Consider the following 25,582-nt stretch of genomic DNA (forward strand, 5'->3'; position numbering starts at 1 on the left):
ATAAATTTGAGGCGATTATTGAATTATGCTCCGATTCAAATAGTTTAAGGATAAAATTTGTTCTATTTTTCTTATTTAGGAGCAACTTTCTTGAGCTAGTTAACTAATGGTGAAAGCAATTCCTTTTAGCAGAATATAAAATGAAATATGATTGAAAAAGAGCTATTATGAATAGTTCAAAGCGTATTTTTATTTCTTCTTCTAAATTAAAGAGGAAACAAAAGGATGTTGGAATTGATATAACAAATAAAAAGAAGAAATGACGGTTAAAAATATACTTGAACTGCGTTTTTTTTTTACGAATTTTAGGTTCTAACTATTTCGTGTTCCTTCGTAACTAAACTCTGTCACTAAGCATTTCATTTTTATGTTTAAATTATCACCATTTATGCATTAACACATATATAATTTAGTTAATTGTAATACTTCAAATAAAAAAACAAAATAACGGATAATCGATTTAGTCAATATCGAATTGTTTTAGATCACATACAATGATAGTTAAGTATTACAAAAAGAAAACAACTATTAGCTACATTTCAATTCGTTTGTTTACCTTTTTTTTAAAAATCCGTTTTTATTTTTTTTTTAAAAAAATTACATGTCATTATTAAAGTCATAAAATTAAAAAACACTTTTAATATATTTGATACATCTTTATTTACAATTACGCAATTAATTTTTTTTTTACTTTCTTATACTCTATCTGTCAAATCAAATTGGAAAAAATAAATTTAAAGGAATAAATAATTAAAATAAAATTCAGTATATTTTTAACCATGAAAAGAAAAGAACAATTTAAAAGGAGGATTAACAACAGAGGTCATTAGTGTGTGGATCACTAATTCAAGAGGGTTTATTTGTGTAATAAATCCATATTATATCGAAATAAAGTCAAAGTCACGTAAAATCGAGAGGATTTATTTGAATTTTTTAAATGATAAATTATTATTTATATAATTAATTTTTATTATTTTAGATATGGAATCTTCTTCAATTTGTTTGTGTAATTTTTTTATATTTTTAATCTTGTAAAAAAAATTTAAATTCGCTATTAATACAGATCGAAGAAATAAAATCTCAATAACATCTTTATGCAACATGTGAAAAATACTAAAAAAAATACGTGTAAATGTTATTTAAGTACAATTTATGTTTAATTGACTAAATCATCAAACTATCCAATTAGCCTTCAAATTTAGGTTAAAGAAAACTCTTCATAGTCTACCATAAATAGTATACTACTATTTATTTCTCTTTTTATTTTATATCACACCCAATTTTTTTTCCCCAATAAATTATAACAATTATAATGAAAATTCAATTATATTAGTTCAATATCTATTAGATTCAAAAGAATCAAGATGTTATGGAAATTATAAAACTAATATTAAAAAGATAAATATTGTTATATATATAGAGAGATCTTTAATTTATAAAATTCTAAAATCTTTCTTTAAATAAAATAAAAAAAAACAAATATAAAAGAGAAGTAAAAATATTTTATACTAATGTTTTAACTTTTCTTCGAGAAAAATAACAATTTAAATATGATAAAAAAATCTAAACAAAATAATAAACACTTGCAAAAAAATTTCAAATATACTCATTCCTCCTTCTATTTTTAATAGTCATAATTTTCATTATTAGAATTAAAAATGATATAAAAATATTTAGCTAACATTTTACATGCATTTTTCATCATATTTGACATGCAAGAAATAATTTCTAGTACTTTTCGTATAGCTTTTAAATTTTTTTATTTAATTTATCAAATTAATGAATCTAATCATATTTCAGTAATGAATCAAATTAACTTTTCAAAAATACAACATGACGTGAATAAAATGATAATAAATTTTAATATTTTTTTAGAAAAATATTTTATATCTAAATTCATTAAAAAAAAATTTTCAAATGGTGAAAAAGTAGTTGTATTTATTTATTTACAAAATCACTCGTGTATGTATAAACGCTACGCCACGTGTCCCACTGATAACTACAACTCCTTTTGCCTTTTCTCTTTTTTTTTTATACAAGAACGGAGGACTATTACAGCACCAAAGTTTAGTTTTTCACTCACACATTCGAAAAAAAAAATTCTAAAATTTTTTTCTGTAAAAGAGAAGAAAAGGGTGTTGAGAATTAGTGATACTGATGATGATTCTTTGGTTTTGAGAATTTTTTGGGGTGTTTTAGTGTAGAAAGGGGAGAGATTTGAGGAAAAAGGTGAAAAACAGAGAAGAAAAGGGTGTTGAGGATCAGTTATTGTGATGATTTTATGGTTCTGAGGAATTAATTTTGGAGTTTTTGGGTGTTTGAAGGGGGAATTAATTTGGGGTTGTGTGGTGTTTTGAAGGAGGAAATTGAGGGAAAAGGGATATGTATACAGGAGGTTTAGGAGGGCCAATGAGAAAATCATTTAAAGATTCTATAAAAGTTCTTGAAGCTGATATTCAACATGCCAATACACTGTAAGTCAACTTTCCTTTATGTGTATTGATATCTGAAAATCTTATGCTGTTTTAGAATCATAGTATAAATTTTTTTCACCCCTTTTGAGTTTTTCTGGTTTCTATCCTGTTTGAGTTTTCTTTTGGTTTTTTCTTTTCTGGTTTTGTTTTTTTCTCTGCAATTTTGGTTCAGTAATATCTTTTACTGATATGGGGTTTTGTTAAGTTTTGATCTTTTGTTCTGTATTTTGATATTTTTGTCCTTTGGTCTGCTGCAAACAATAAAGTCAGGATCTTTTTTTGGGGGAGGTGGCTAATTGAGTTTGTTTGATTGTGAGACTGTTTTTAGCCTACCAAAATGGGATTTTTGTAGTTGGTAAGTGAATAGTGGCAGAAAGTAAATATTTTCCCCTTCTTCTTTTTTTGGTTTTCAATGTGTTATCAGTGTTAGTTTGATGTTCACTTCTTTGATTGCTTCAGTCTGAGATAAAGGTAACATTTTTTGTGATAATTGATACTTATCTTGTAAAGTGTCTGCAGTTCTATTATTCTTATTATGGAACTTTGTTTGAGAACTCTCAAGGCTTACCTTTTTCCATTTTTGTTTCTATCATTGGATATTTGATTTTGCAATGTGGTGTTAGAGCTGAAAATTTGTACCGAGAGAGTAAATGGTTGGTTATTTTATAGGTCATTTTTCACTCCACTAGTGGTTTTCTGATAATCATTTGGTTTTCTCTTTTATACTTTTTCTAGTATAGAACTGGTGTCTTGAGCTAGCTTGCATGCACCTCGAGTAATCCATCAGCCTGTCCTGCTGATAAGTACAGGTGCCTTGAGTAACCCATCAGCCTAGGATGTTTTAATCCATGCCTCAATAGCCATCTCCTTCCCCGGTGGGTGGGGGTGGGGAGGATATACCAGCAAATTAGTGCCGACATCTGCTAAGGCTGACTTGGTAGAAGCAAGGCTCTTGGAGGCGTCACTAGAATGAAATATTAGCTTAGCATCGACACATGGCATACCTTTCGGTGTCAAAATAGACCAGTACCCGCCTTTATTTGATGGCATTACCTTAATAAAGATCATTAAGGAAATGTTTTGTCGCTATTGGTGATTTGATTTGGTGACAATCATTCTCTGTTTGTGGTGAATGTTTCTCCCGACCTTGTAACGTGGTGTTTACCTCTTCCCTCTTGCTTGGTCTTTTTTCATCTGATGGTGATGTTTGGAATGCAGTGCATCTGACTTCTCGGGGGAGTATGATGGTGCTTGCTTACAGATGCGAATGTCCTACAGTCCTGCAGCACACATCTTCCTTTTCTTAGTGCAATGGACTGATTGCCATCTTGCTGGTGCCCTTGGTTTGTTGAGAATTCTTATTTACAAGGTTTGTGTTTGTTCTAATTCATGCATCACCACATTCCTTTTTTCCCCCTTCAAATGCCAAATTCTTCTCTTCTCGGGTATTCAATTGAGTATTACCTTGCTACAGGTACATGTCGATGGCACCACAACAATGTCAACTTATGAAAGGAAAGCAAGCATTAGAGAGTTCTATGGTGAGTTTTTACATTTTTCTTCTGTGGATCTTATGACATAAATACTTCTGAGAAATCATGTAAAGTTAGATACCTGTTGCTTATAAGTTATAGACATCAATCTTTCTTGTCCAGCTGTTATTTATCCCTCTTTAGTTCAACTTGAAAGAGGTGTCACAGACTCGGAAGACAAAAAACAAAACGCAGTTTGCCAGGAGAGATACAAGAGACGAAATGATGAGGATTACAGCAAAGCTTATGATCCGGACATTGAAAGGGAAGATGAATGTGGAATTTGCATGGAGGTGAACAGCAAAATTATCCTTCCCAACTGCAATCATATAATGTGCTTGAAATGCTATCGTGAATGGTATGTTTCATATGCACATTTTGATACATTAATTGAATAAGCTGCTAGTAAGTAAAAAATTAGATATCATCCTGTTCAGTTCATGAAACTAGTGACAAGATCCTTAACTATTGCCTAAATCCCCCAAACCAACAAAAAGAAATAGAAATAGAGTTTTCCTGGATAAAGAGGACATGTTGGCGTTTTACAGACCAAATAATCATACGGGGAGTGAGTCAATTGCACAGGGAAATACTTATGCTTATTTTGTTGGCTAAGATTATTTCTTTATTGCTTCGGTTGTCTCCCCCCCACCCCCCAGTAAATTGGAAACATCTGATGGGTGAAAATCACATGTGGCACAACTATGCTGCTACATACGGGGAGTGAGTCAATTGCACAGGGAAATACTTATGCTTATTTTGTTGGCTAAGATTATTTCTTTATTTCTTCGGTTGTCTCCCCCCCACCCCCCAGTAAATTGGAAACATCTGATGGGTGAAAATCACATGTGGCACAACTATGCTGCTACATATCTTGTACATAGACTAAAGCTATCACATGCACAGAGTCCATGGATATGAGGTTTTTTTATCTTTTCTTTAAGGTGTTGGACTTTGTTATATAGTTGTTATTTGATGATGAAAATGTTACCAAGAGGCGAACAAAATATAATCAAATACTATGGGTGGTAGGACTAATCTGAAATAACAATTGATGTAGATTTATTTCAATGGTAGACTAATACTATTTACTTACATTTATCCTTAACTGTCAATCAGGCAATAAGTAATACAATGTCACTCCATTTCTTTTAGCTGTTCTACATGAAATTAGAGTTTTAATGCAAATTAAGAGTATATAAGAAAAATCTTTCCTCTGTATGATCCAATACTGCAGCTGGGATGTTTTATATTTTGCGTGCTTAGTAGGTAATTTTGAAACTGAAGCACTTCTCGATTTTCTATCACTCTTGGTTTTAGATTTGGACTGACTTCAAGTCACTGCTTTCGACGTGTTGCTTGGAACTGTTTTTTGGAGTCCCAATTCAGTTATCTGTAGCATGACCATTGTTTCTTTCCTCTGGCCTGGGGAAAGGCCATTGATTGAACTGCAATTGGGTATTGTAAAGGAAACTGTATTGCAATAGCTCTCGAGGGGGATGCACCTCCTAAACTGGTGTTTCAGTCATAATATGTAGCACTTCTTTTTCCTGCATTGAATATTTGGTAGTATACACAGTGTGCTAGGAACCTAGGCACTCTACAATTCCTCTAACACCAGATGCTTAAAAGTGTTGAAACTAGAACAATTTGCTCGTCTGCGTAACCACACTTGCTCACTTAAGATACTTTCCATTATTTCATCTTCCTATAATGCACATTAACAAGATCTTCATTGATGCACTGCAGGCGTTCGAGGTCACAGTCATGCCCCTTTTGCCGCGATGGCTTAAAAAGGGTGAGCTCGGGGGATCTGTGGGTGTATATGGACAGCAAAGATGCAGTCGACATGACAACAATTACAAAGGAGAATCTAAGAAGGTTGTTCATGTATATAGAGAAGTTACCATTGATCATGCCAGATAATGTTTTCGACACATATGATGATAGTCATCTAAGGTAGAGGAGAAATAGCCTACTGATTATCTTGTTGAGATTGTTCATATGCAAGATTTAGAAAATGGAGGTTATGGCATTGGATTTGGTGATGCTGGATTAGACATGAAGGTGGTGGTACCTTTTCCACTACCTTGTGATTAGAAGAAATCCAGCCTGTATTATTTGGAGCATATACAGAGGCGGAGCTAGGATTTGAACTTTTATGCATTCTATCTGAAATTCTAGGATAGTAACATCGAATGTTAAGTTAATTGGGGTTTAAATTTAAATTATGTACATACATAGCACATTTCTCTTGATACAAACCCATGGTTTGACTAAAGCTACTAAGTTCAGATGAACTCGTATATTGGCCTCTAGCTCCGACCCTTTTCGGGATTGAGAAGCTAAGTTGGATTTAGCTAAAAAGAGCTTTATAATGCTGATTTATACATGCATGTAACAGTTGCTTCTTAACATTACTATCTCTTTAGTTTCTCAGTTCTATAAGTGGAATAGAGATTCTCATTAAGGGGTTATAAATAGAGAGAATTTAATGTGGATCTAATGATTTTTAACTATATATTAAATTTTGAAATTCTACTATTTTATAAAAGGGAGTTAGCACACACCAGGTTAACATGTTAGCTTATGGTTAGAGCCATCAAAATGGACTTGGCCTGTGAGGTCGGTTCAACCCAACCTTTGAAATAAGTGGGGTTGGGTTTAATATTGTTGGCCCATTTATGAATGAGGCTTTTTAGCCCGTTTCATTTGGCCCGTTGACCTCTTAGGCTTAACCCGCAAGCCTCAAAAGCCAGCACGTGGGTTATTAATATTTTAAATATTTTTATATATATTTTTTATTGTGTTCTATTTGTAAAGATTTTATGAATAAATATTTTGAAAAATAAAAAATCAAGTATTTTGCATTATCATCTTGCATGGTGAATTGTAGGCGAAGATGGACTTTTTAAGGAAATAACATCACATGTTAATTCAAATGTGATCGATGTTGGAAGTAGAAGCAGAGTTATAAAACATTAATTAATGAGTTATGTAATATTTTAGAAACTTAGATTTGTTTAGTATTTAGGCTGCCTTGTGTTGCTGGAAATCTTTTAAACCAGCTAGAGCTTTGTGGGAGAACTGATGGAATGACCAACACTTATCCGCTAAATCTTACGTTGGCGATTATGTATTTTTTTAAATAGTATTCACTAAACTGTGTGTTTCATAAATGTATTTTTATAAGTATCCACGGAAGTACGTGATTTATAAGTAAATTCTTTATGAATTGACGTTATGTTCATATGCGTCAACATTTGATATTTTTTTTAAGAGAATAATATTATTTATTTTTTGGTTGAAGAGTCGACCCGTCTCAACCCGTGGCCTACTTAGGATTGGACTACTATTTTATTGGTCCTTTAATTAAAAAGGTCAACCCGTCTCAACCTATTTAACTCTCTAACCCATTAGGATTGGATTGAATTGGGTTGAGTCAGTCCATTTTGACACTTCTGCAGTTATGGTCATTTAAAAGAATTTTAAGGATATTATGATCATTTTAAGCAATTAATGTGCATTCACTTGCTTGGACAATTGAGTTTCACTGCTTTGTTGGGGGCTTAATTGACATAACTATCACAAACTTTAAATTAATGCTACATATTTTCTATCTTTTACACTATGGGCCCATCGAGGTATTTTTGTGAACTTCCCAATAACCACATGATATTATTGGCCAAAATAGTCTTACTATAGCTTCCATATAAAATTTTGCTCACATGGACCATTGTGCCTTTTAGCTTATATCATCATTCATCATCATATTTTTATTGTAGTGAATTATTATTGTTAGATATCAAATTTTAATTTGATAGTTTTAAAAGTAATACTTTTTAAGTATTTTATTTGAAATAGTTCAAAATGCATTTTGTTATTTTAATATAATTTGTAGATAAATTTTTTTTAAGTAATAGTATTTTTATCGGTTATTTGTTCATATTTTATAAAATTATTATTTCTGTTAAATTGTATTTTTTACATGTAATTAATTACGTTCATTATATTTTTTTATATTCATATTTTTTCTGTTACGTTAATATTCGTTTTAATATTTCGTACCGTTCAGAAATTTATACACAGATATTTTATCAACAAGCGATTTTATGAGCCATAATTTTGAGCCGATAACTTGGGCTCATCGTATAACAATGTAATCTTAGTTAAAGAAAAATTTACCAATTGTGTTAAAGGTGGTGAATAAGATTTTAGACAATGGAAGTGAAATTTTCAAATTTTTAACTTAATTGTCTTGTGAATATGGGTTATCACTTTTATTTGAATTAAGTTTGTTATATATTTAGGATAATATATGTCACCATTTTATTTGGTTTCTTTCCATTTGCTAATGATTTTTATTTGATATTTATTTTATTACATTTTTTTTTAGTTTTTGTTACGATTGCCATGAAATTTAGCGGATTTTGTTTGGATTGTTCATTCTCTTTTTAATGTTTTAATAATGGGCAAATGTGTTAGGTTGCTACTATTTTTATTATCATTTTAAATATTTTGTTAATTTTATACATTTCGTTGATATTTGTTAATTTGTGTGTTGTTATTATAGTATATCTCTTAATAGTTATTACTATATTGTTATTGTTTGTTAAAATTGATCAATGAGAAAATTTCTCCGTCGATTTTGGAGGCCTTCCTAATGTTAAAAGACGAAATTTTAGTTTAAGTTTATATATTTTATATGTTGAAATTGGCCGATGAAGAAGTTAACGTAAATTTTCAAGGTCTTCCATGTTAATAAGACGAGTTTTTAGTTTTAAGTTGTTATTTCATATATTCAATTTTATTCATATTTATATATTACTAACACTTTTACTAAGTGTATTTACAGGTACCCAAGAGTTGCTTCCTTGAAGCTATTCGAAAGGGGTTCGAATCATATTTTTCAATTCATTATTTTGTATATATCGATGTTAGGCAAACCTTAGGCTGATATTATTATTTTATTTTTATTGTGTATATTGCATGTGTATTATATTTATACATTATTTTATTCTCCTTCTCAATTTGAAAAATAAACTCAGTCGAGAATCACAATTGTGGATTTCGAAGGGTGCCTAACCTCTTTCCTTCGAAATAATTTGAACCCCTTACCTAGAATCATATTAGTTTAGTAGATTATCTTTTAAATTAATTTATCAATTGGTTTCCTAGTTTTCTTAAAAATTAGGTGGCGACTCCCTTTTCTCTTTAATCCTTTTAGCCGTTTCAAAATTCTTTTAACTAAATTCTTTTTTTAATTGAGTCACCGCGTGTTGCTCCAATTCAAAGGATGTCAACTATTATAAACAACTTAAAAATAAACAATACATATAAAACATCTCACTTACTTACGAAATTCTATCGCTAGCACACAAATTAAAATAGAGAAATATCATATATTAATTGAAATTACGTAAAATATATTATAAATCATACAATTGATTATTACTATTATTAAAAAATAATTTTAAAAAATATAAAAAAATATAAATAATACTATAAATTACAATAATTAATAATTTAAATATCATTAAATTATACTAAATATTTATTATCTTTTTAAATTTAATCTATATTACATAAATTAAAATAAAAGGAATATATTTATTAGACTCAGTGCTAGCACAAGCTTCAATATCTAGTATTTGTGCAATAAACTATACAAAATCAACATGGTCCATGTGGACATTTTTTTCTGGGTCCTTCCCAATTGTCATGATGTAACCCTCTTTTTTATTTATTTATTTGTTTAGAGAGAATATCGTAAAGAGACGTCGACTTATTAGTTTTATTATCAAACTATTAACGGTATTAGGAATACTCATTTACTTGATCAATTGAAATGAAAGATTTATCTTGCAATATGAGTAAAATATGTTTTTGAATTATTATTAAGTTTAGGCGTATTTTTAGTATTTTTTTTTTAATTTTTTATCAAGAGTCTCATGCTCCAAGCCCCGAACAAGAGTTTGAAATCACTATACATATTATATAGCAATTCGGAGATGTATCTAACTTTATTTAATCAAATAGAGGTGTTCCATAAGGTTGTGTCAATGTCTGATATCTATATTGGAGTTGAATTAAATCCTTATAAGACTCATTTTCGAAGGTGACACTCTCAGAGATCAAAATCTAAAACCTCTGATTAATAATTTAGAGCGGAGAGATTTCAACCGTCCTAAATGGAAACCCGATCTCACATTTTTTTTAAATTATTTAATTAAACTATTATTATTGTGATTTTTATTTTTTTATATTCTAATTTAAATCTAAAACCAACCCGCTAATTTAGCTTATTCAAGCTGTACAAGAACAGAAATAAAGATAACATCAAAATAAAAACAGAAAGACAAAAGACAGACAGAGAGAGAGAGAGAGAGGGAGAAAAAAAACAGAAAAAAGCAGAAATGGGATTTGAAGGGGAAAAGAGAGAAGAAGAAGAAGGTGTAAGAATGGCTAATGATTTCTTTTGGTCATATACAGATGAACCTCATGCTTCTCGTAGAAGACAGATCCTCTCTCAGTACCCTCAAATCAAACAACTTTTTGGTCCTGACCCTTTTGCTTTTCTCAAGGTATAAATTTGAAATCTTTTATTCATTTTGCTTTTTTGGGTATCTTAGATCTGGGATAATGTTTGGTGGGTAGGGTTAAAAATTCAATCTTTGAGGCTCATTTGGTTATAGTCCTGGGATAATGTTGGATGGGTCATTTGGTTATCTTGGGATTATAGTGTTGGGATTGAATTTGTATTTTTATTTGATTGATGTTCAAATTTGATAACCAGATACACTGTAAAATTTGGGTTTTCATTTGATGGCTTTTTATTTCTTTTTGAAATGTATGTGTATGTTTCATTGTGTTTTTAAGGATATTTGTTAAATGGAATTGTGGGGTTTAGCTTTTTCTTTGGATTGGGTATTATTTATAAGATTAAGGGGTAAATCTATGTGATTTGGAGTCATTATAGTTTTTTCTTTGAAGGAATTTGCTTGCTGAATCAGGTTAATTCACTTGTGAAATACATGGTAGTGGTTGAGCCTTAAAAGGCCTCGGGTATGGAGTCATCTTTGTTAGGAATGTTTCATCCCGCATTGTGGATTTCCGGGGGCGAATCCGGATCTAGTTGGGTTCTCATGCAGTTACTGAACACTAGATGGGAAACCAAAAATAAATAAACTAAAGAAACATATGAAACATTCTTTAACTTTTCTGTAAAGGTGATTCCGTGTATCCTCTCCTTTTCGCTTTTCCTGAAAAAGAAGAAGAATGTTGTGATTATCAGGGTTGAGTGCTTTTGGTTAAACTCTTCTCTGATTTCTCGTTACGTGATTTTGGTGAGACCAAAACTCAGCAATGAGATTCACATGATGTGGTGCCTAATCTATCTCGTTTTCCTTGAGTTTATGGTGTCATTTTCATAGTTTTACAAGAGATTAATGCTTTGTAATTTTATGTGTTTTGATTGTTGATGAAATGGATGGTGAAAGAATTGACCTTAACAATATGGAACATGAGATTAGTCACATACTGAGCTGAAATTTCTCCCAAGAGATTTGATTAGAAATTGTAAATCAAATCAGCATATGGTCTTCAATTTATTACTCGAGCCCCTCTCCTTTCTTTCCCCTCTGTTTATTCAATTGTATGATCAAAACCCTCGTCTACAAAGTCTAATATTTTGATTGATAATGTTATATGATTATATACTTAGGCAGGTAAATCGATGGTGACAACAGAAAAGTCATGTAACTTTGGCTTGGTCATGTCATAGCCTTTTACTCATTCATGTGTATGCAATTAGACGTCTAGATCCGTTGGTGGAGAACTGTGCGTTTTATTGCAGAACACTAGTTATGGAATCTGTCTAGAATATGAGGAACTGATTGGTGCTGCTAGTTTCATTTAGACTGAGTGCTCACTGTGTATTTTTTTTAATATATTAACCATGCAGATATCAGGAGTTGTTTTGCTTCAGCTTTGGACAGCTACCTTCCTCCATGATGCAACTTGGTTGAAGATATTGATAGTCGCATACTTCTTTGGCTCTTTTCTGAACCATAATCTCTTCCTGGCCATTCATGAACTAAGTCACAACCTTGCTTTCTCTACTCCAAACTACAACCGTTGGCTTGGAATTTTTGCTAACCTTCCCGTTGGTGTACCCATGTCTGTTACCTTCCAAAAGTATCACCTTGAGCACCATCGCTTCCAAGGAGTTGATGGAATTGATATGGACATCCCGAGCCAAACTGAAGCCCATGTAGTGAAAAATGTTCTTGCAAAGTCTATATGGGTCATTCTCCAACTTTTCTTTTATGCATTCAGGCCTCTTTTTCTAAAACCTAAACCACCTGGTCTGTGGGAGTTTATTAATTTTACTATCCAGCTATCCCTTGATGGAGCTATGGTTTACTTCTGGGGCTGGAAATCGCTAGCTTATCTTATCCTATCCACGTTTGTTGGGGGCGGGATGCATCCAATGGCTGGTCACTTCATCTCCGAGCATTATGTCTTCAAGCCTGAGCAAGAGACATACTCCTATTACGGACCCCTTAACCTCATGACATGGAGTGTAGGATACCACAATGAGCACCATGATTTTCCCAGAATTCCCGGAAGCAAGCTCTACAAGGTGAAGGAGATTGCACCAGAATATTATGAAAACTTAGATGCTTACAAATCTTGGAGCCAGGTAATCTACATGTACATAATGGATCGAACAGTTGGACCTTTCAGCAGAATGAAGAGAAAGTTGTCTACGAAAGCAAACAAGTCCGAATAGATGCAGTGATAGTCCTCCCCTCTATTCTTTGTTAATTCTTTCAGTGTTACTATGTGATGTTTCTTATCGATAACGACTCTTGGTTCTTTTGTAACAATGTAATAGAGTTCTTGGCATCATGTGCAGTAGAGTTGATGTAGCAAATGACTACGTTCATCAATTACATTAACATTTACATACTCAGTGAAATCCTTGAGTCCGGAAAGGGTAGGATGTATGTAGATCTTACTCATACCTTCATTCATTCATGGAGTAGAATGACTCTTTCTGATCGACTCTCATAAATAATCATATAAATGTTCATGTGATATGGGAATTTCCATGTCTATTTTACTGCTTGTTGTCTTAAAAGGGGAAAAAGAATGGCACATTTTGAAGCCTTGGATAGGCCTAGGAGTCTCCTCCTAGTTAGAAACAGCCCATATTATCTTCACAAGCATAATATTAGTGTTAACACTAATAGTCCTTCGGGGTGGTTCAGTTGGTCTGGATGGTGGTTATCTACACGGATGACCCGGGATCAATCTCCCCTCAATGCCTTCTGAGTTGAGTCTGTCGCATAAGGCTTGCCTAGTGCAGTTTGCAGGCTATTACATAGTGAGGTTTTACCCAGGATTTACCTAGTGCACACAAAGTGTGTTCACCCGAAGGGCAGAGGCTGTGGCAGAGGTTGTAGCGGCTGCGGGTTTTCTTGGGGTTCCGAATGCGGGTTTTCTTGGGGTACCCACAAAAAAAAGTGTTAACACTAATAGAGAATTGGCTTGTTTATATTCTCACCATTACATTTTACATGTAGGCGTTTGATTGGACACAAAGTTTAAAAAAAAGGAAGTTTAGAAATTTTGACTTTGAACACACCATACATTTTTGTACCGAAAGTTCTAAAAGTTTTCAATCATTAAAATGTATCATTTTTTAAAAAACAAAATAGAATATACATAAAGAGCACACATAAAAAGAAAACAATGGACTACTTGATTTTTCTTAAATTTAGGCCATAATAATAATTGGAAAAGTGTCGCATAAAATAAAACAACGGATTTTCGACCCGAGATGGAACATCACCTCTATGATCTTTGGGCAAAACCTTTGGGCTAATCGTCTCGTGATATTTCATTAAGCAAATTAATGCTTGAACTAATCAAAATGTGTCTTTTCCTTCCATATATGAAACTTGTTACATTTTGATTGTTTTTAAAATTATATTATCCTTAAATATAAAAAAACGTTACAAATTTAACATAATATATAATTAATAAAACGATCAAATAATTAATTTAGTAATTTGTGAAGATCCATGTTTATTGATTGAAAGTTATATATGCTTAACCAAATATTTATCACAAATGATCAAAATTCAATATTTATAACTATTTCAAAGTGCAAATTTCTCAAAAATGTTCAAGAGTAAGTGCAGTATAATTGTTTGGCAAAATAGCAAAAAATATATTTTCATTGATTAGTCAGGTAAACATAAGATCTACGTATATTCTACCTTGCCTGCACCCCAGTGGCGGGTTTACACTAGGTTGTTAAATTGCAAACATTTGGAAACAGTATCATAATTCTGAAGAAGTGTAAACAATCAACAACAATTTTAGAGTTTTGGTAATAAAAAACAATGTTAACATTAAAAACTTACATACTTGGATGCATGGTGTAATGAGATAACATTTTTAGCCAAGTTGTATACAGTTTTTCTCATGATAATATCAAATACTTGCCTATGATTGCTTGTTAATCTTAAGAAAATTTACCAACTTTCAAATAAGCTCTAAAAATGTTTCCAAAAGAAAATTACTACTGCCTCTTGACTTGTGACAAAATTTAAGACTTATGGTTGTGATCCTAACAGAACAAATGTATTCCAAGTTGTCTACACTGTCAGACCTGTTGATGCTACGCGGATGTCCCAGGTATGTCATCAATCGTTTGGCTAGGTTCCCCGGGTAGTATTCTTTTCACAGCACGTGTGGTCAGTTTATCTTTGGGAGGAGGCGGAGGAGGCCTGCTTGGATGGATTTGATCGACTTTTTGGGAAGGAACGTCAAACTGCATAACCAACAACACAGGGTCATCTAACAAGAAACTGGAAATATATATGGCAAGCAATCCATAGTTGAGAAACGCAACAACATGCAATGAGACATAGCATAACAGCACAGTTGCAGATGAAATGAACAAGCATTCATTCAAAATAAGTGGATCAAATAGGTGTAAGCTAGTTTACGATACAGATTCTTCATTTGTCTAAATGTACCCATAACAGCAGTATGAATATTTGATATTCATTCTTCAAATAGTCAAAATATTAAGTACCCATATCAAATCATATCCATACCCAACGCTCGTACTTATGTCCACATAAAGTTTCTTTAAGAATATATTTTTTTTTCATTTCTTCCGAAGCCCTCACAGACAGAGGGGCATCACAGAGTAATCCTAAGGTGCTACTTTCACTTGAATAATCTTTCCATAACCACACTTACTCCACTATATCCATGCTTCTAATATCTTGAATTTCACTCATTATCAGCACTCTTAACTTTTCAAGCAGCAACCTTTTGGAAACATGTCCAACAAAGCCTAAATAGGGAAAAACCAACAGAGAGCAGCAGAATGCTATCTTTTCAGTGTTTTGACTAGAGAAATTACAACTATTTTCTTGCTGATGCACAGGTCTCATGATCACTGGTCACGACAGCAGGTTATTCCTTGCCACCAAAATAGTTGCAGGAACTTATTGTATCCACGCATGAGAGTATCTTGATCCAGTTCAATTTCTTTTACAATTACTATGACAGTTCACTTAGTGCAACTACTTAGAAAATAAACTCCAATTTTTTGTCTATAACACAAACTGACCTTGTATCCACAGCCAGCTACACAAGCATGAAAGCATTCCTGCGTGCAATAAAGAAGATTACATGTCACTTGAGTGCCAAAAGGAAAGAGGTTTAGGGAATTCACATTTTTTATTTGAAAATTTTACTCCACTAACCAACGCAGAACAACCAACTTCAATGGAGAAATCAACTCTCAAGTAAATCGAAGTATTGAATTTTAACTATTACAGTAGCTAAACGAAACAAATTAACATCCTAAACTACAAAGAGGGACTAAATCTACAAACATTAACAAAGACTTTTAAGTTGCCAAGAAGAATTAAGATACTCTAAGCTCCAGCGATAGTTTTCTTCATCCAAATTCATTCTAAAAAGAAAGAACACAAATAAAAGGAGTATTTATAGTTATGAGTTATGACTTGAGGGATGAGTTGTTTTATAGTTTATATGGTTTTGGGCAAACATTACCTCATAACCAACCTACCTTTTGAAGTTGAATTAGGCCCAAAGTTCATTTCTTCCCACTCTTAATTGTTAGCCTTTAATGAAAATGACCTAAACAGGAGTTCTTGATACCAGATCCCTCTAATGCAAGAAGGAATAATTGGCCTTGGATTTGCTTATTTGATCCAATCATAGCCCTTGAAGTCGTGATACTAGATCATTTGAGTTATGCCTTGGAGTTCTTGTAAAAAAAATTATGTTAGATCCTCATAAATGGTCTACTTTAAGGATCCACTTGACTCGGGTTAGCCTCTAGATACGCATCATCTCACCCCTCTTGAAGATAAGTCAAAAACATTAAACTTAACACTAACACCATACTCACCGAACAAATCAAGCTTGTAGGCGTTGTCATTGATCCTTTACAACAACTTGAAATGGCCTATTTCCCCTTCGATCAAGCTTTGTCTTCCTTTTGGATAGAAATCTCTCCTTCCTCACATGTATCTATACCCAATCACCAATTGGAATACCACGTCTTTTCCTTTAATTGACAATGGAAGCATAGGCATCATTCTTGATCGCAAGAAGTCGTCAAGCATTCTCATGTAGTTTCTTCATCGATATGGCCTTAGCTTTGCCATCAACACCCAAAATTTCATTAACGGAAATGGGAAGTAAATCTAAAGGAGATACAAGGATTGAAACCATATACCAATTCAAAAGGTGAATGATCTGTTGTACTAAGAATATTCTTATTATATGCAAACTCCACAAACGAAATACACCCTTCCCAAGCCTTCAAATTATTTTCAACTATGACCTTTAAAAGATTCCCAAAGTCCTATCGGCCATTCCATTTGCCCATCTGTTTGAGGATGATATGTTGTACAAAAGATCAAACCTGTTCCTAATTTAGCCCATCGAGTTTTCCAAAAATAACTCAAAAATTGTATATCCCAATCACTCAGAATGGACCTTGGTATACCATGAAGGCGCACCACTTCTTAAAAGACCAAATTGGTAGCACCATCACCATTATAACATGGATCCATTCTGGAGAAGCAATCAACAACAATAAACATACTGTCTTCCCAACTCTTAGTTGTGGGCTTATCTCTGAGATTTGGATTTAGTTGTGGGCTTATCTCTGAGATTTGGAAGCAACCGGTGATCAAATGCCTCCAAGAAACTGATGTGGAGTGGGTGCTCAGGATGGTTTCCCTTTTGTGCAAGAATCATATGGTATGGGTGACTGGAAGCCTTACACACAAATGTGCCCTCCCACACAATTATTGGAACTCTGGTTGCTATGTCAGCATATCTGTTCAGTGCAGAGATAGACACCTGCTGGGCTTTGGCATGCTACCACTTGGTTTTCTCCTAATGCATATTCGTATTTTCATAGGCATGCAACCTAAACTTAACCAACTAGTGCAACTATAGCATGCATTTCTCACCTACTAGTGCCATATCCAAGTTGAGTTTTTTTGATTGCCCAATATGCATGTATTCCAATTTGACCAGCAGGTGGCAATCTTTCCCATAAACCAACCTGTAAGGAGAGGTTAGAATGGGTGTTTATATGCTGTTTGATATGCCCACAGAGTGTCATCCAACTTCATAGCCCAATCTTCCTTGTCGCACTCATCCTCTTCTTAAGCATCATTTAGTTTCCTTGGCCTAAATCCTATCAGCTAGTCCTTCAAAAAGAAGAAAACTGCAGCTCGCTCCTCCACAGTAGCTGAATGTAGCAGTTCCCAATGCCTTTGCTGAAATATTTTGGATGAATAATATATTGCTTGAGACGCGCTCTCTAGTCAAAGTGGTCTCTACTATTACCTGTAATAACATTTGTGTCACATTGTCACTTATTTGAGCGAGAATCCAGTAGCATGAAACATGTTGAGGTGGACTTAGATTTTTTGTGCAAATATGTCCAACGACAACTGGTTCGAGTTGTTCCTGTCCATGTTGCTGATCAACTATCTGATACACTCACAAAAGCACTCGTCAAGCATCACAATTTGTTCTAGGCTTAGTAACGCATAGCCTAACTTTAGGGGGCGTATTAGAATACATATTTCTTGTTATTAGTTCTTATCCACTAAAATTAATTTATATTTATCTTTTGCGTTTTAGATTAGATATTATCTAGACAGGCTTTAAGAGTTATCCTTCCGTTAGATAGGTGTGTTAGTATTTTGATCAGCACAAGTCTTCTAATACAAGGACTACTCTTAGAAAGGTGGTCCCTGCACACCTGTATTTAATCATTGTTATGTCCAATACAATATACAGTTTCCACCACTACTAAAGTGTTCATGAATATATGCACATATTCATTATTCCCTCAAGGACAAGGTGAGAAGCACATACTTCTAAAGTCCAATACTACAAGTCAAGCCAGCTAACAAAAATGATGGTGATCATACTAGCCGTCCAAGACCAAACCTCATGATGAAATATTCAAGATATTGGTCCACAGAAGCATGAAAACTTGTATCATTTTGATGAAGTCGTGAACATTCATATTAACATATGACGCAAAGGCACCCATAACTGCACTAGAAGCTCCCTTCAGTTTTTAGCAGATCAAAGAAAACCTTGCCATTTTGTCCATGCTAACAACTTTCTTTACTCTTCATTCAAAAAAATAAAATTGTAGAAACTCTTTTTACTACTTACAAAACGGAAGAGAATAAAGGCATCAGCTTGTAAAGGACAAATCAGCATTGTACTGTGAAAATCCATGTATGATCTTGTAAGATAATGAAGAATAGCACAGCTATTGCAGACACCATGGTTATTAAAAAAAATAAAGAGAGATTATGAATAATACTATTGAGAGTGTTGACTTTCAATCCAGACCCTGACCAGAGGGAAAAAATTAATTTGAACTACAATTGACAAAATACTTCATAAAGCAAATCAACTTGTAAGAGCTAAGAAACATCACAATTTGAGAACTGTAAAAGAAAAACCAATTGAAGATAACAAGAAAGGTTGGGAGACCTCAGAGCAGCTGGCGGCACCAGGAGATCGATCGATGTAAGCACTCCACTGTTGATCCTTCAGAACTGGATTTTTATAGCATATCTCCTCACATTCTGATAAACCTGCATATAGCTCGTTATTCCTTGGTTGTAGCTTAGATCAATAGATAAGCCTCATAGAGGTTTCAAATATAAAAAATAAGACAATTCCTAAGCATTAGTTGTATATAAGTTCAATGTCTCAAGATTAAATAATAAAGGTTGAACTCCAAAATGGGAGCAATATTATGAACATTCCCGAACCTTGGTGAATGATGAATATCATCCAATGCCATCTTCTGAAGGTTAAATAACTTAAGCTGGCGATATAAGACAACTAATATGGACATTTTACATAGTGAAGCCATGTTTTTCTCCTGTTCATAAACTAGTAAGTCCTGGTCTGTCACCCATAGTAACATGTTATCTTGTAAAATACAATAAATTTCTATTCACCAGTGTAAGATTCTTCCATATGCAAGTTTTTCTACAAGCAGCACAACTCCTCACCACAACAATCAGACAGCAAGATAAACTGAAATATTCACCAGGGTTATTTAGAAACCAACAAATATGGAAACTTGGAGCTTACATTCATCCCACGTCTCTCCATCAGCATCACATCCTTTTTTGCAAAAGACTCTCCCTTCAAAAATTCAGACATCACAAAATTATGATATGTCAGAGCTGAATTCATGCCAACAAACAAACTACTACTAGAAGAAATCAACACTAGAACATTTGAAATATTTAAACCTGCATTATATCTTATCAAAGAAATTATATTTTACAGAACTGTTTCAAAACTAAATTAAAAAGAGTGAACACAAAAGATAGCAAGCTCAAAAAGTGGGAGAGGGATGTTATTCTACTAGGTCTTTATTAGCTGTGGTCCTTTTATATCTACTCCAGAGTCTGCCCTCCCTTTTATCAACTCCATGTACCATTATCACATTTATGACAACACATTTGCAATCAGTCGGTAGAAATATCAAGCTATTAATTTCATATCTGATGATGTCTATGACAAGTCAGACTTCCATCAAACAGAAAATTCCAAGTAGGTTTATATTTTATCCAACTAGCATTGATTCAGAACTTTCAACCATCGTTTCAAAGGTCAAATAAGGATCGAAAATCTGACAGGCCCACTCAAGATAATAAAAAAAAGTGATTTGGATACCTAAATAAGGACCTGCTAACGATGATTTATCCATTCCATTCACAACTATATATTCTTACATCTGAAGTTTTGGCATGCCAGAACCATACGGATTGTCTGCTGTCAAAAGTGCTTAAGGTACACATGATGATCTTTGCTTGCAGTGACAACTTTAACATAGAGAAGAAACCAATCAGAGGTACAGCCAAACCTCTCTATAACAACCTCGTTTGTTCCAAAATTCTTTTCAGCTTTTGTAGCAACGGGTTATAATACACCTATAGCAACATTTGACATGTAAATCTTATTTGACTGTTATAGACAACAATTACCCAATATTCTTTTCTCAATTTTAAATAAATCAATTACCGAAGTACGCATTGATGTTATATTCTTTGCCGAAAGTGGTATGTTAAAAGTTCAATATATCTAGTCAAAATACTAGACTTGTTATTGTTATCTTAGAGATTCTATTTCTATATGGGGCTTTAGGATAGTAATCGGTACTAGTGTTTTTTCATTATGAAAATGAATGACAAGCAACAGAAGTAGGAAACAGTAGAAGCCATTAATATTTGAGCAAGGTTGTTATAGAGGAGTAATTTTTACAAAGAAAGTATTGTAATATTGATGGTGGTTGTTGTTATAGGCAAAAATATAAGAAAAATTGGTTGTTATAGTGAGATGATGATATAGTGGGTGGGTGTCATAGAGAGGTTTAATTTTAGTTGATTAAATAAATTATTATAGGAAAGTAAAAATAATTTCCTTCTTAGTGTCCATAGTTATAGGCTATGTTGCTTGGACTCTTTAAAATTCTTGTCGCACCCGTGTAAACATGGGTGGGGGATCCAAACCCGATTTGATCAACCTAACTTGGGTATTTTGACTACACCTATGGCCAAGAAGTATACGTTGATCCGGTATTCAGTTTAGATATGGGCTTATGTCATACAAATATAAACATAAAGCGCTACAACAAGTGTTTAAAATGAATGTAGCCATACTAGCTCTAATTTCATAAATTCAACTAATTGCCGAAATATAAACTTTTAGGCTTTGTAATATGCATTTATTGGTTATATCCAAACACTTGAAACCATACTCCTACCATATCCCCTAATCCTAAGATAACTAATATTTGTATCAATTTATGACTATGCAATACTCATTTTTCATTTTATGTAATAAATAATATGAAATTAAATTACCTTATTAATCATATATAAGTTAATTTTCACCGTTCTTAAATAACTAATTGTTCTATACATTATTTTTAGTCGTATCCCAGCACCCATATCTGCAATCGCATACACACCCATGTGATGATGAATCCAATCTCTAGATCCGCCACCCATGTCGGATACCCACACCCGAATACGAGCAACATAAGTTATACAACTTGAAATTTTTAAGACCTTATTGACCTTTACAGTTGATAATTATCTTAACAGGTATTTTAACATATCCTTTTCCGGTAACAGAGAGAGCATAGGTAGCTGATTAAATATCTCAATGTAGAGGCCTAGAGGGTTTCTTTCCCTTCCGTTTAACAACCACATTTTTTCAAGCAAAACCAACACACTATTTTTATTCTTTCAGTCCAACCACACGTCTTAGGTCTTCTGAATTAACATGACAACACACATCACCAAGTTTAACAGCGAACAGTTAGATTGATATACTGATTTTCCATATCGCAGAGAAAACTGGAAATTTGGAAATACAGGAATAAGTTTCTAAATTTTTGACAAACTATAAAGGAAAGCTATGTAGATCTACCCTGAATAGTTGTTGGTTATTCAAAGTACCTAGCTTGGCTCAAAGTGTTATCACTTGAAAATTCAGTAAGCTAACTATGAATTGCGCAAAAGGGAATGCTTGCAATTAACTTCATTGTAATTAACAAGTTACACCACACAATTAAATGGATTATGATGGTAAACCGGCCAATAGTAGTCTGACTTTTCCGGTTTATAAAGGTGAAAAGGTTTGAAAGAGCTGGAAGAAAGTAGGAACAAAAATCAGAAGGACTCAAATTAAACAGCACACCACATAAATCTAGCCAAACACACTTAAAATTCACTTCAATACAAGTAATAATACGCCAAACAAGAAAATGGATTATGATGTTAAACTAGCCAGCAGTATTCTGAGTTCCCCTTCTATAAAGGTAGAATATGCTTGTTTTAAGAGTTAAAAGGAATACTCAAGTGAGAAAAATACAAATTCGATAGCGACCAAGAAATCAAACCAAACACACAGTAATAAGTTAAGCTAAATCGTTTGATTAAAAAAATATAAGTTAAGCCAAACAAGAAAATGGATTATTATGTTAAACTGGATAGCAGTATCCAGAGTTCCCAGTCTATAAAGGTAGGATAGGAACCAAGCACACAGTCCAACCAAAACTTAATTGCAAGGTATACATAGAATAGAAGAGAAATAACACCCTAATGGCACCAAGATGATAATTTCCCTACAGGCACAAATACTCCTTTCCTCTTCCACTATAGCCAGACACAGTTGAAAGCGGCCATATGCAATGCACCAGCACCAAGCTATAATTCTATATCATGCATAAAATATTGGACGGCTGCATAATATCAACACTTACTCAATTAACATCCTACCCTAAAAAGCAATGTCTCACAGTCAATGTAGCTTGGATGAACTTTGGTAAAAAAAAAACATTTTTATTTGATAACATTCATTAATAAACAAAGAAACCAATTTAAAAGACCACTATGGACTCTAAAAGATACAGACTTCATCTGTAGTTTTCTTCTTTCTTGTACAACCAGTCATACCCCCTTGGAAAATTAACATAAAAACTCTACCTCTACATAAAATTTCCAAAATTCTAGATAACCAATGACCATTGCTCCTTCCCTCAAACCAAAACAAAAGGGAGATTCTTCTTCTTTCTGCTTTGAAGCTTTTGAGTCACAACACCTAATGAATTAGATTGAGAACGATGATGTCCCAGTTGCAATACCCCGTGAAATAAGTCGAGTTGCCCGGACACCAGGGTTATAATGAAAAAGAAATAGCCACATAGTAATGCATTTAGATTTAACAAAAGTATCCACACATAAAGACAGTACACACACAGAAAAAGATGAGTATTTTACATCCCAATGCAGATTACCACAGCACAAATCAAAAAGATGAGTCTTTTTACTTGAAAAGTAACATAAAGATTCTACCTTTACATAAAATTCCCAAAATCCTATAAAACCAACGTCCACTTCTCCTCCCCTCAAACCAAAACAAAAGAGAGATTCTTCTTCTTTCTGCTATAAAGCTTTTTACAGGATGAATTAAACATAGTCAAAAATTCAAACACAACATGAGTCTCACTAGCAAATAGCCCATGAAATCAGTGCACACAAACTGTCCAGACAGAAGGGTTATCGTAAAAAATTCAAACACAGAGTAATACATTAAAGATTAAACAAATATATCTACACATAAACACAATGTCTGCAAATTTAGCATAAAGATACAATTTTTCAAGATTGTAACTTTGTATCTATCTGACCAGAAAGCGATATCAAGAAAAGGGTTTGGTAAGAGAGTAGTAATTACAAGGAATTTGCATGAGAGTTGAGTATTTATGGGTGCACTGATTGTTACAAGGAGGTGCCCATTGCTGTGGAATCATCTTTTTGAGCCGTTTTTCGAACCGGAAATTGTAACCCTCGCCGTTTTGCCTTGTTGGGTCTCTCTCAAAATTGAAGAAAAGTGAAGAGAAGAGAAAAAATGGATGGTGTAATGGGTGGCAAGAACAACAATGGTCAAGACCAAAGGGGGCTCTATTTTCCCTGCTGCCATTTGTTGGGAAAAAACAAGAAAAAAAAAATTAAAGTAAAAAATAATGAGTTAAATTGGAAAATTAAATATCAAGATTTTTACTTGCATAATTTGCTTAAAATTAGGACTTTCATTAAAAAAAAAAATCCTTTTTACTTGTTCAATTTTAATATTTTATTTGTCATTTTTGAAAATAAAAAAATCAATATTTTTTTATTTATTATATCTTCAATTTATTCAGAAAGTTAATGTTTTTTTTTCAAAAAAGATAGAATCTCTTTGAGAAATAAATTAATTTTGAAATTCTATTAAAAGTAAAATGCATTAGTTACATGTCCACTTCAAAATTTGCAAACTCATTAAAAAGATAATGATTAATATGTAAATTACCAGATATTCATATTAAATAGATATATATTCTTAGACCTCGAGAATAAATAATTAATATTAAGTATAAAACAAAAAGATAATTGTAAAATATATTGAACAATTAGTTTTATTTTTGAATTATTGACGACTTAAAATTACATATTTATTTGATTCAACTTAAATACACCCTTAGTTTTGCAACATGAGTGACGTATAAATTTAAATTCTTTTAAAATATTTTCAACAGTTCTCTCATATTTCTACCACAATTTGAGATAATTTGTTATGTTATATGACACGAATTAAAAGTATATTTAAGTATAATTAGTGTAATATATGAATATTTTATGGTAGTCAATAGTTCAGGAAAAAAAAACTAATAATTTGCATAACGATACTTCCATCCAAATATATATATATATATACACACATATTTACCAACCATATTTCTTCATCATAAGTCCTAAAATAAAGCTTTTTCTCTATATAAAGAAATTCATATTCAGTATCTAATCACAAAAATGTGTTTAACCGTTTACCCATCAACGGAGGCTATCACTCCAACAAAAACAATTTTTAGCGGCATTAAATATTGACATTAATAAAGAGTGTTAAAGTCTTTACGGGCATTAGTTAAGTGCTATTAAAATCAATGTCGCTAAAGGCTTTAGGGACATATACAAAGAGTGACAATTACCGCTAAAAATACATATTTAACTGCAATTAAAAATTAAATGTCGCTAATGGTCATTTTTGTTGTAGTGTATAGTACCTGTACTTGATTAATGGATCAAGGAAGGGAAACATATGGTTAAAAAAGAACTTCAGTATATGATCAAATCATTAAAAAATATTACAGAAGATACAAACATGCCCTTGAGGTAACATTATTTTAATTACACTTGTCGTATTGGTGGTGTGAGGATGCGACAATGAGGAGGTGTGAGAGGTAACTTGAAGAAGAACTGGGGAGGTGATATAACTTTAGTTGATTAAGGACATAATTTTAAGAAGTTAAGTTATTGAGGTCGAGAATTAAGGATAAAAGGTTAGTAGGTAGTTGAACTGTGGAGGTGATTAGACAGGATATGACATAACTTTAGTTGATTG

General features: G+C 32.8%; 3 protein-coding genes across 6 annotated transcripts; 2 read left to right on the forward strand and 1 right to left on the reverse strand.

Annotated features, from left to right (window-relative positions):
* Positions 1 to 2,036: 2,036 nt before the first annotated feature.
* Positions 2,037 to 6,421, forward strand: LOC107032320 (E3 ubiquitin-protein ligase AIRP2-like). 4 transcript variants are annotated; one of them, XM_015233911.2, is made up of 5 exons: positions 2,037 to 2,474; positions 3,693 to 3,843; positions 3,949 to 4,015; positions 4,109 to 4,299; positions 5,756 to 6,421. In XM_015233911.2, exons 1-5 carry the CDS (start codon positions 2,383 to 2,385, stop codon positions 5,930 to 5,932), a joined length of 678 nt encoding a protein of 225 aa, XP_015089397.1. In that variant the 5' UTR covers positions 2,037 to 2,382; the 3' UTR covers positions 5,933 to 6,421. The 4 variants fall into 4 exon arrangements, with proteins under 4 accessions (XP_015089397.1, XP_015089395.1, XP_015089398.1 ...); XM_015233909.2 differs by having other exon boundaries at positions 2,039 to 2,474; positions 4,109 to 4,364; XM_015233912.2 differs by having other exon boundaries at positions 2,039 to 2,474; positions 4,130 to 4,299.
* A 3,889-nt stretch (positions 6,422 to 10,310) lies between these two features.
* On the forward strand, positions 10,311 to 13,116 carry LOC107002661 (sphingolipid delta(4)-desaturase DES1-like). Its single transcript, XM_015200775.2, has 2 exons — positions 10,311 to 10,590; positions 11,970 to 13,116. The coding sequence occupies exons 1-2, from the start codon at positions 10,423 to 10,425 to the stop codon at positions 12,798 to 12,800; spliced, it is 999 nt and encodes a 332-aa protein (XP_015056261.1). The 5' UTR covers positions 10,311 to 10,422; the 3' UTR covers positions 12,801 to 13,116.
* Positions 13,117 to 14,385: 1,269 nt separating this feature from the next.
* Positions 14,386 to 24,109, reverse strand: LOC107032451. Its single transcript, XM_015234055.2, has 5 exons — positions 23,879 to 24,109; positions 19,718 to 19,771; positions 19,106 to 19,209; positions 15,666 to 15,704; positions 14,386 to 14,852 (listed from the first exon to the last, which is right to left on the reverse strand). Exons 1-5 carry the CDS (start codon positions 23,952 to 23,954, stop codon positions 14,700 to 14,702), a joined length of 426 nt encoding a protein of 141 aa, XP_015089541.1. The 5' UTR covers positions 23,955 to 24,109; the 3' UTR covers positions 14,386 to 14,699.
* Between the last annotated feature and the right edge of the window lie 1,473 nt (positions 24,110 to 25,582).

This window comes from Solanum pennellii, chromosome 10 (assembly GCF_001406875.1).
Source record: "Solanum pennellii chromosome 10, SPENNV200".
In the NCBI taxonomy this organism is placed as follows: Eukaryota; Viridiplantae; Streptophyta; class Magnoliopsida; order Solanales; family Solanaceae; genus Solanum; species Solanum pennellii.